The following is an 11,622-nucleotide window of genomic DNA, read 5'->3' on the forward strand; positions in this document are numbered from 1 at the left end:
AAAAAAAAAAAAGTAAGAATTACCTGTTGAACAAGGCATCTGGAAATTGGGATCATTGCTATCCAAAACAGGCAAACAGAACTGGTTACTTGCAGATCCTAGCATAGGATCCTTATCGCTGAGCATGTTCTTCAGCGAGTCCTCTAAGACATTTTGACTTGTACTAAAATCCTCACAGACTTCATTCTCCAGGTTGGATCCTAGAAATAGGGCATCATCTAAGTGTTCAGTAGGAATTAAATGATTAAATGTATCAACTATATCCATGAAGACTTCTGTGTGTCTTTCAGCCCTATAGAAAGACAAAAAAAATACCATAAGAAATAAAGCTATCAATTGATAATCACCTAAAACCAAATTATTTTAATAGTTTTGAGTCTAAGAACACACTTCGGTATTTCTGAATTGTTTTTAAAAAAAAACCCTCACTGTTGTTAGAATAAACATTTGGACATGTAGAACGAATCTTTACTAAATAATGTTTCTTCATCATACATGTAGAATATCATTTTACCAGAAATCCTATTAAATGTTTACTCAGTTTATTATTTTGAGGGAAAAACTATGTATATAATTCATTAATTTGATACAATTGAAAGAATGACATGGCTTAAACCATAAAAACCGTGTGTTTTTAACCATAATCTGTTCATAAATTAAGAATAAAACACTGCTTTCACAATAAGACCACATAAAAGAGCCAAAATCAAATCATGTTTGTCCCATACCTATTAAGATGGTAAAATAGCCTTGTGTCATTTACAAAGCATTTAAATCATTTAAAGAAAGGTAATACAGAGAGAAAAAGGTCGTTTGTAGGGGTCGAGGGGGAAATGAAAAGACACTATTAATTAAACCCAACAAATCAAAACTCAAAAAAATACACACATACACAGGCAGAGACGTGCACATACACACATTTTAGTGGGGGGGACTCCTTTTAGGATAAAATGGGATAAATGACAAGAAAACAATATATCAGAGATTTAAATTTATTTTAGTGAGTTATGTGAGGTACATACAGATGTCAAGCTAGTCTCCTACTATATATACTACACACTGCTCAGAAAGGTCATCTCATGCCCTGAAGAGCCTCAATTAATCAAAAGTTGAATCATGAAAATAAGACTGGTTTCAGAAAAAACTGAACCAATGTATTTTGGAAGGTGGGAGAGGAAGGGCATCAGCAAAAACATCTAATAATATTCAGTTAGCTAGAAATTCAACTAACCCAGAACATCTTGGGTTCCAAAATTCCAAGATTTTTTAGATCGGCTCCAAATCTACCAAAATTTCCTCAAACTGTCCTTGATTCTTTCCCCTATAAAAATGAAGGAAGAGGAAGTTCAAAGATATTTGACAATTTACTGGGTATATATCATATGCTGCCAACCATTTCACCCATATTTAGCCCATTTATGCCCAATGATAATAATAGACTCTACATAGAAAATACGTTTAAATAACTGGGGCGCCTGGGTGACTCAATCAGTTGAGACTCTGACTTCGGCTCAAGTCATGATCTCACAGTTTTCGAGTCCCGCATTGGGCTCACTTTTATCAGCATGGAGCCCGCTTTGGAACCTCTCGGTCTGCCCCTCCCCCCACTCGTTCTCATTCTCTCTCTAAAATAAATGAACACTTAACAAATAATTTTTTAAAAGACAATTCATTTAAATAATGTAAATATTGGAGCACCTGGGTGGCTCAGTCGGTTGAGCATCTGACTTCAGCTCAGATCATGATCTCATAGCTCGTGAGTTCGAGCCCCACATCGGGCTCTGTGCTGCCAGCTCAGAGCCTGGAGCCTGCTTTGGATTCTGTGTCTGCCTCTCTCTCTCTCTCTGCCCTCCCCCACTCACTCTGTCTCTCTCTCTCTAAAATAAACATTAAAAATAATAATAAAATATTATAATAAAAGTAAACAAATAAATAATGTAAATATCTCCCCACCCCAAACCATAAAACAGCCAAGATTCAAACCTAGGTTCCTAGGCTCCACAGCCTATAGCCATACCTCTTCCTCTTTCACACTAAGCTCCCAAACTAGAAATTGACTAGATTTGACTCATTAAAGGCTCTTCTTTAAAAATAATTTTCTAACAAACCAGTAGTTACCTGGGTCCTTGGATAACAGAAGGATACACTGCAAAGGGACAGGAAGATACTTTGGGGAATGATAAAAATTTCCTAAATCATGAATGTATACATCCACTGGAATTCATCAATCTGTTCATTTTAAGTAGAAAGTTTATTGTAACTCAATTTAAAATCCTAAAAAAAAAAAAATGAAAGAAAATTTCCGCATTCTCACAAAAGTTAATCCCCTTCTAAATGAAGGATTTCAGTATCTCTTCTCAAATTTTGGAATTTTACGTATATTAAAATATTAATAGGGGCGCCTGGATGGCTCAGTCAGTTAAGCATCCAGCTTCGGCTCAGATTATGATCTCAGATTATGAACTTGTGGCTCGTGAGTTACAGCTCCACATGGGGCTCTGTGCTAACAGCTCAGAGCCTGGAGCTGCTTTGGGGTCTGTGTCTCCCTTTGTCTCTACCCCTCCCCCCCCCCTCTCTCTCAAAAATAAAACATTTTTTTAAATTAATTAATATTCATAAAGCACTAAAATGTTAATGATTTGATTGACATGCTGGCTATTTTATATGCATTCTCTAACTGTAACATTAAAAGAAAATTACAGCTCATAATGCTGATGAAAACTCAGGAAAACTTTTAATTCTCTAATACTACCTGATCTCAGTACCTAAAAAAGGCTCAATTATATCACTAATACTTCCACTAATATGTTTTTAGGTTCCAAAAAATTTTAGTATAATAAATTTCTGGTATTTAATTTACAAAAATGTTATTAAATGCTTACAAATTACGCAGCTAAAACTACTGACAAATTAGTTTATCTACAATATGCTGGAATCCAAAGCCACAGGTCAAGACTACATCCTTTTCAAAGTTGCATCCCACTTAGTAATCTTTTTTCTCAGATGAATCAAAAAGAAAAAAAAGTTAATTCCAGCTCTAAAAGCAAATAGTAAACTTTCCTTCTAAAAAAAGTATGCTGAATCTACTGAAAATTGCACTTATTCCCATAGCAACACGAGTCTGATAAATTCTACAAACTTAACCTGAAGTCCATCTTTCTGTTACTACTGGTTATGTGATTTCAAGTGATGGAGACATTAAGAACATTCAAAATTATGATCACATAGCTCAAAATCACAAAGCTATATGGAAGACCAACCCATTCTCAATATTCATTCACATTATTTAATAACATTCACAATATTTAGTAAATAGTGATCTAAATAAGCAGTATGTTTTTTTCAATAGCACTATTACTGAACCATCCCAAAACTCCTTTACAAAAAGTACTTTAAGAGCTTGTGACATATTTTTTTATCTCAAAGGTAGACAATAGTCTTTAAAGACAAATTTTAAAAAATATAAAAAGCAAAACATTGTGTAAATAAGATGGGTGAACCAAACTTTCCACTACAGCTTTTTGGCCAAACTGGTATGACTTGTAAAGTGTGTTTTATCTGAATTTAAATAAGCACATCAGGGAAAAGGCTTCCATAGTCAAATATTGAAAAGGACTAGCATAACAAAATTACATTTATTTAATACTACTTTTAATTCATTCAACACATGTTTACTAAGCAGTTACCATTGAGACATCTTTATGCCAACAAGACCAGGATTCTTCCAACACAGAATAGGTTATAAAATTAGGGACCCAAAGACAATTTCTACAGGAGACATCACAAGACCAGTTTTCTTGTAAATCTATTATAAATTAGTAAGACTGACTTTTCATAAGCAGTACTAAGTGGTTCTGGGGGCAATTCCAAGGAAAAATTCCAAAAATGATAGTATACAGCCATCTCACAAGACTACCTTGAAAATAATATTTAATGGAAGCATAAAGCAATTCGTTTTAAAAGATCAGTTTCAGATATCAAGTTCTCAGTATCAAAAATAAAATGATAAAATTTTCCATGCTAAATTGGAAAACAAACGTTAAGTCAACTGCAGAAATATTAACTCAATTAACATGAACACACTAATCTACTAAATGCAATGTGGTAAAATGGGTTGGATCATGAAACAGAAAAAGGACAGTAAAAGAAAAACCAGTAAAATCAGAATAAAGTCTGCAAGTTAGTTAATAGCAATGTACCAATGTTAATCTCTAGTTCTAATAAAGGCACTAGCATTATGTCAGATGTAACAATCAGGAAACTGGATGAAGGAATACAGAAACTCTATACAATGTCTGCAATTTTTCTATAAGTCTGAAGTTGTTATAAAAATAAGTCTTTTTAAAAACATGAACACTAATCTAAAATTACTCGAAAATTAGAGGAGGCACCTGGTTGGCTCAGTCAGAAGAACACACAACTCTTGATCTAGGCGCCGTGAATTTTGATCCCCACATTGCGTGTACAAATTAAATAAATAAATAAATAAATAAGTAAACTTAAAAAAAAAAAAGAACCTTGAAAAGTATATTTAAAAATAATAATAGGTGCGCCTAGGTGGCTCAGTAGGTTAAGCATCTGACTTTAGCTCAGGTCATGATCTCATGGTTCCTGAGTTCAAGCCTCGCATCAGGCTGTGGGCTGATGGCTCAGGGCCTGGAGCCTGCTTCGGATTCTGTGTCTCGCTCTCTCTCTGCTCCTCCCCAACTCGTGCTCTGTCTCTCTCTCTCTCTCAAAAATAAACATTAAAAGAAATAATAAAAATAAAAATTAGAGGAGATACCTAGTAATGTGCACAAAGAAGATCTTTAAAATCTTCAAAAAAATAAATAAAAATAAAACAACAAGTCCATCTAGAGTGTATGTTAAATGGATAATGATATGTACATATTCAATTAAATCGATACTAATAATTTGGGTATATATTGAAACCAGGAATTAGTTCTTAGATCACAGTAATGTCTCATGTTTCCAGACCATAAAATATCTATCTCCAGCTAAGTCAGAGAACTGGGTAATCTACTTAATTCAAAATTACTCATTTATTCACATATTTATTAAGCATCTACTTATAAAGTATTATTATAGGTACCAGTGAAACAAGTACCATTCAAATCCAAGGAACTCACAATATAAGAGTATAGACATATAAACAACATGTAAACATCACAACAAAATAGGACAGTGTCATAATAAGGATTGCAGACAGTTATTACAGAGGAAGGTGAAACTCATGAGGCCAAGAATATCTAAGCAAGTGATGTATGAGCTGGATCCTAAAGGTCCAGAAGATACTCCAGGCAAAGGGAAGAACAGCATGTGCTAATTATGAATGACAGAGTCTGGTCCTAACAGACCATTTGGAAAGACTCAGAATACAATTAAAAAATAAGTATTACTACCAACATTCTGAATAAAATGAGTTTGAAGATATGTCCCGCTTTAAAATACTTTATCTGTAACTCTCAAAAAATTATACTGCAAACAAATTTAGTTTACACTGATAAATCAGCATGTATTCTGTTTCATGGAATGGAAAGCAAAAAAGATTTAGAAAACACCAACAGCAAAAAAGAAAAAAAAGTTATATTTCTACAAAATCCCCTTTAAATTAAGAATACATTGAAACTATCTCAACTTTTCAGAAGCATCTTCAAAGTAAAACTATGTTTTATCATGTCATCTCCTTTAAAAAAAAATAGATATAAACCTAACAATAAATCATTAAAGCTACCAAGGACCCTAACAGTTTATACTATGAAGAAGCTCTGTCTCATGCAGTCTGTATTCACATATATGTGTATGGGGGTGGCATGGGGGAGTTACAAATATATTCAGGAGATTGTAAAATCTATGACAAAAAATTAAACAGGGTAATAGTGATGGGGAGAGGAAGAGTGTTTCTATGTACAATGGTAAATGAACATGTAAGCCAAAACCTGAAAAGAGGGAGTGATCCATGCACAAATGAGGAAAAGCAATCCAGGCAAAGACCTAAATGCAAAGGCCCTGGGAATGGAAGCTTGGTGCCCTATAGCCCCTATCCTATAGTCTAAATTAAGCTGTCAATTCATCAGGCTTGTTTACCATGAACAAATTTCTAATAGGCACTAGTAGTAGAAAAATAAAAGTACCACTACTAATAGTGACTAAAAATGTAAAACGATGTGCTCTAATTTCACACCAGGCAATGGTCTACATGCTTTACATCAGTAATTCTCAATCAGAGGTGATTATGTCCCTCCAGAGGACATTTGGCCATATATGGAGACATTTCTGGTCATCACAAAGGGAGGGCAGGCTACTGGCATCCAGTAAATATACTACCATACACAAGGAAAGCCCCACAACAAAGAATTATCCAGTCAGAAAACTGCTAAGGTTAAGAAACTCTGCCCTACATTTATTAATTTAATCCTCACAACAATGCTATATTATAATTCAGTAAACAAAGAAAGAAAAAGAAACGAAGGGAGGGAAGAATTGGGATCAAAGAGATTAAACTACTTGCTACAGTAAATGGTGGAGCTGAAATTTGAACCCAGAAAATTTCCTTCAAGAATCAATGCACTTACCACTACACTATATTATCTATTTATAAAGCAAAATGCATTGAGTATTTATTATGTGCCAGGCACAGTGTAAACTTGATGTATGCATGATGTCACTTAATCTTCACAACCATACAATTAGGCAGGTACCATTATTATTTCAAGTTATAAGTGTGGGGCTAAAGCTTAGCAAAGTTACACCCAGTATTATAAAATAAATAAGTGACACAGCTGGGACTCAATTCTGCTCTGACACAAAGGTCAGTTCTTAACCACCATAATATGAAAACATTAAAGATGAGTAACAGGTTATCTTTCCAGGATAGAGAAAAGGAAAATCACTAAATGGTTAAACAAAGTAGTACAACACAATTCTAGAAAGTACAATTCTATAGAGCAATGCAACCTAATCAACTGCTCTAAACACACTTCAAATTCTACTCCAGTTGCATTGGTTAGAATCTTTAAGAAAAAGCAAAGCTCGAAACTTTTCTAAATCAGGTGAAAGAACAGGTAAGATTCCAAGGTGTCTGCCATACTAAGACTAAAGCTAACCTAAGAATCCAGAAAAAGAACTATCAAGTACAAGCTGAATCTGGCAAAAGCAGAATTACACTAGCCAACTGCACTAACTCCAAAGTTTACAACCATATCCTACTGATATTAGCAGTTTGGACTGACCATACAACCAGTGGAAGTAGCTCATCATTAAAACTATGGAGTAGGTCCTAACAGTACAAGCTAACACGTATTTTTAGCATGCACTATGTTTCAGGCCCTATGCTAAGTGTATTGTATGCCTTATCTCATTAGTTCCTCCCAACAACCCTGCAAGGAAGGTGCAATTACTCTATTTTACAGACAAGCAAATTGAGGCCCAGACCATTATGTAATTTGCCCCAAACTGAAACCCAAGCAGCGTGATTACTGAATCCGCACATTTATACTACACTATATGCACTCTACTTGTGTAACAATACTAATTTTTATGTTCTTAATAATTAATAAAATCTTAAAAATACTAAAAAGAAAGTGACCTACCCTTCTTCCAAAATAAGTTAGAAAATACACACTTAGCCACTCCCTACACATAAAAAACACAATGGCTATCCTCAGTGTGTATAAACATCATTTTGGAAGTTATCGACTACACACTCTGCAATTTATTTTCACAGTCTACAATTTTAGAATGTTTTCACATGGCCAACTCACACAAATTATGAATGAACCAAAAAAACATTAAGTTTAGCCTTTCTGTACAATCTACTATGCCATTCAAAACTTCATCTAATAAAGTTAGATCATGCTAAAACTAATTAAAACTTCTGGATAGTATTTTGAAATTTTTATTAAACTATTTCTCTTCATTCTTTCTCTTCACTGTACAACTGATCATAAAAATGAAAATTCCCTGACCATTAAAAAATGATCTAAAGGCACCTGGGTAGCTCAGTTGGTTAAACTTTCAGCTTCAGCTCAGGTCATAATCTTGTAGTTCTTGAGTTCGAGCCCCGCATTAGGCTCTGTGCTGACAGCTCAGAGCCTGGAACCTGCTTCAGACTCTGTGTCTCCCTCTCTCTGCCCCTTCCCCATGCATGCTTGCACTCCCTCTCTCAAAAATAAACATTAAAAAAAAATTGTTTTAATGATATAAATTAACACACAATGCATAGGAGTAAGTGTCCGGTCTACACATTTGGCAATTTCTCACACAATGCCTTTTGTAATTCTTGAAATATCATCTTTTCACTTTAATAATAATGATTTAACATCTTGAGTCTTTGACTCTTGTTTCTCAACCTAGACTATGTTTCTTGAGGGTAAAAACAGCCCCTGGGTCTCACATATTTTGAATCAAACCAATACCCTCAATATCTTTTCCCAGTATTCAAAGAGCAGCAAATAAAAGGGAGTATCTTTCTCAAACATGCAACTATACTGTAAGTGTCTAACAATTTGCCAGTCATTTTTGTAGTTAAAAAATAAAATGTCTATCCTTCTGAAAACATACTCCAGGATTCTCGGAGGTGCTCCAAGAAAAAATAAGAGAAACAGAGCCCAAGACGTACTGCTCCACAAAAGAAAGAAATCCAACAGCCCTCGTCAGAAAGATTTCCTGAAATGTGGATGAAAGAAAATAGAAATCTGCACTCCAAGAACCCTAATAGTTCCTGACACTGTGAAGTAGTTACGGGTAATCCACAAACCTGAGATACTGATCAATGAAGCTCATTATCTCATTAAAGAGGAGAAAAGACCTTATCTCCAGACAAAAATTAAGTAAAAAGGATTTCATGAAATATGTGTCAAAAACAAAAAAAGTGCACATTTAAGAAAGCAAAATGTATTAAAAAGGCAACGCCATATTACCAAGGAAGATAACCATTATGTTTCAGTACTTAAAAAAAAAAAAAAAAAAAAAAAATTGTATGCATAATTTACATTCACCAGTTTTTTCCAAGTATAATACATATTATGTGAAAATCTAAACTCAGGATAATTTTGCAGTAATCCAATTGTCACCTTGTTGCCTTCCAACTTTTAACAACAGAGTTTTATTAATAAGCTATTACATAAATCAAAGATTATCAACCTTTCTTAACTAATTCCAATCTGAATACAATTTAAATTTTAATACTATGGTTTTAAACAATTTGAACATAGAGACAACTTCCTTTCCACTTTTCTATCCTGAAATTTGCATTTAATTAATGCTTTCACCTACATTTACACAAACTGCTTCTCTTAGATTTAACTTATTTGAACATGCAACAGATGAGTATACCAAAGGATCAACTAAAGTTATGTGAAGTCCATCCCAACAGCATAGAATGCATAACTAACTCAATGTGACAGACAAGGAAGTTCACTGCCCTGCCCGAAGGATGCAAAAGCAGTATATCACGTTTTCATGCTCTTCAATAAACGGACCTATAAAGCATGCAAGAAACAAGGGAAAACTGGTCCCATCAACTAACTCTTGTTACCCTTTTGACAAATTAACAGTACAGCTATCAAATAAAGCTTAAAATCTATGGTTGTAATTCTGCATACTTAAAAAGCAGCCCAGTTCAATTGAGGTCTTTCTGTTACTAATTGAACTGTGTATGGCTCAATCAGACCAATAATAGCTCCTAAGTCTTCTCTGAAATTATGTTACTATCATGGGGAAATGGAGTATGTATTTTAAAATAGTAATAGGTATAATGATGATGGAGGAAAAATTCATTATCGTAATATAGGGCAAATAAACAGAAGAACTGGACAGAAAATAATAGTAATAAAAAGGTCGAGTGGTAGCAAAAACTACTATTCGAAATAATCTTTATACAACACCTCTTGAGCTCTGGAATGAGGATACAAATTCAAAAACAGAAGAATCCTGCAAAGACTTCTTGGTTCTTTTGACTCGTGTCTCTTTACCACAAACACATCTAAAAACATTTTCACAATCCCAAACACTTCATTCAAGAATCAAAAAATGGTAGGAAATGAATGAGTAAAGAAGGCGTAGTTTTGCAAGATCTCAAACAACCAGTTTTGTAAAAAGGAAAACAAAAATCGACCCCCAAATCGTAACTAAGTAGAACAATGTACTAAGTACTCCCTAAATAGTTTACTGTATCTTTTTTTTTTTTTTTGGCTTAAAATAAGGTAGTATTTGGGAAAGGCTCAATAACCAATGTCTCATTTTAAATTAAGTATTTCTACATGTAATGAAGATTAGTAAAGGTAGATATCAAAGCGCTGTTACCACTTACATTAATGATTCTCCATGATCATAATCTGCAAATGATTCCTGAATAGCACCAATAATCATGCATTCAAACTACCTCGAATCATAGTCTCTAGAAAATGGCATTTAAAAATCCAAAGATGGGAAAAGGTCATCGGACCCGGCAACACATTGCTGGGGGAAAGAAGGGGGAAACAGGACTATGCGCGGTACTAACATTCTCTCCCTTTCTCCCTCCTCCCTGCCCCCCTCCCCGTGTCAGGTGATCAGTTATTTAGCACCATTAACACGCACGAATCGACAAGTGGCTCATTAAATTACTCATATTATTCCGAAAGCCACATTCTAGGCTTCCTTTTTAAAACTAAGCAAAAGGAGTCGACAGTTTGGGTCCCGAGCACAAAAGCGCGCGGTAGGAGGATGGATAGAGCGCCAACTCCCCTCTCCAAAAGCTGGGACAGGGTTCAGCCTCGCGGCAGGGCCCAAAGCTCGATGCCGAGCTCGCTCCCTTGGAGGGAAGAGGTACGAAGGGCCAGGTCCGGGGGCCTGCGGGCCGGGCCTTCCTGGCAGCGCCCGCGGTGCCTCCGGGCCTGCGCGCCCGCGCGACGGCGGCAGTGGGGCACACTCACCGCGGAAGGCCCGGGAGCAGAAGCCGGGGAGAGGCCGCGGTCCAGACCCTCCGCCTGGCCACCTCGCCGCCGCGGCTCCCTCCCACCCCGCGATCCAAACGGTCCCGGGCGACAGAGGCACGGTCCGGGCAGGCCGGGGACGTTGCGCAAGAGGCCGGAGAGGTTTCCCGGCTGCGCGGGAGAAAGGCGCGGAGTGTCCGCCGCGGGAGGGGCGGGGAGGCCCGCGGAGGCGCTGTGCGTGTGGAAAGGGATGGGGGAGGGGAGAATTGCCCGTCTCCCTGGCCGCGGCCAGAGCCGCAACTCACCCAGCTCCGCCAGACGAGCGCTACCACTGGCAGCAAGAGGAAGATGGTGGCCGCTGCCGCCGCCGCCGCCGCCGAGGAGGAGGGGGCCCGGTGGGTGCCGAGGAGAGGGGGTACGCGCAGGACGTCGGCGTCGCTGCCACAGCCTCTTTTGCTCACAGGGCCGAGCGGCTGCTGCTGACGACACTAGCCTGGCTTCCGCGCCGCCCTTTTTATTCTCGTAGCAGCCGCCGCCGCCCAGGGCCCGAGGGTCGCTCGCCTCGTGGGGACCGTGCGGCGGCGCGAGACCCCGCAGCCATCGGCGTGCGGCGGCGGCGCGGGGGCAGGAGCCGGGCCGCGTCACGTGACCCCACTGTTTACCGTTCCGGGGGCCGCGGCCTGCACGCTGCGCCTGCGCAATGTGG

The 11,622-nt window shown here is 37.5% G+C and overlaps 1 protein-coding gene across 6 annotated transcripts in view; it reads right to left on the reverse strand.

The window, feature by feature from the left end:
• The window catches only part of PHF3 (PHD finger protein 3), an 81,881-nt gene extending 70,512 nt beyond the window's left edge, over window positions 1-11,369 (reverse strand). The window contains exons 1-3 of one of the 6 annotated variants that reach the window (XM_053222615.1): window positions 2,119-2,422; window positions 1,232-1,321; window positions 24-292 (exon numbers count right to left, since the gene is read on the reverse strand). In XM_053222615.1, the coding sequence (XP_053078590.1) occupies window positions 24-267 (244 nt within the window). In that variant the 5' untranslated portion in view covers window positions 268-292; window positions 1,232-1,321; window positions 2,119-2,422. Of the gene's footprint in view, window positions 1-23; window positions 293-1,231; window positions 1,322-2,118; window positions 2,423-10,916; window positions 11,050-11,221 lie in introns of those variants that run through there. The other 5 variants (XM_027057494.2, XM_053222614.1, XM_027057498.2 and 2 more) reach the window with 5 other exon arrangements.
• Window positions 11,370-11,622: the final 253 nt, after the last annotated feature.

The sequence above is a fragment of the Acinonyx jubatus genome, chromosome B2 (assembly GCF_027475565.1).
Source record: "Acinonyx jubatus isolate Ajub_Pintada_27869175 chromosome B2, VMU_Ajub_asm_v1.0, whole genome shotgun sequence".
Taxonomy (NCBI): domain Eukaryota; kingdom Metazoa; phylum Chordata; class Mammalia; order Carnivora; family Felidae; genus Acinonyx; species Acinonyx jubatus.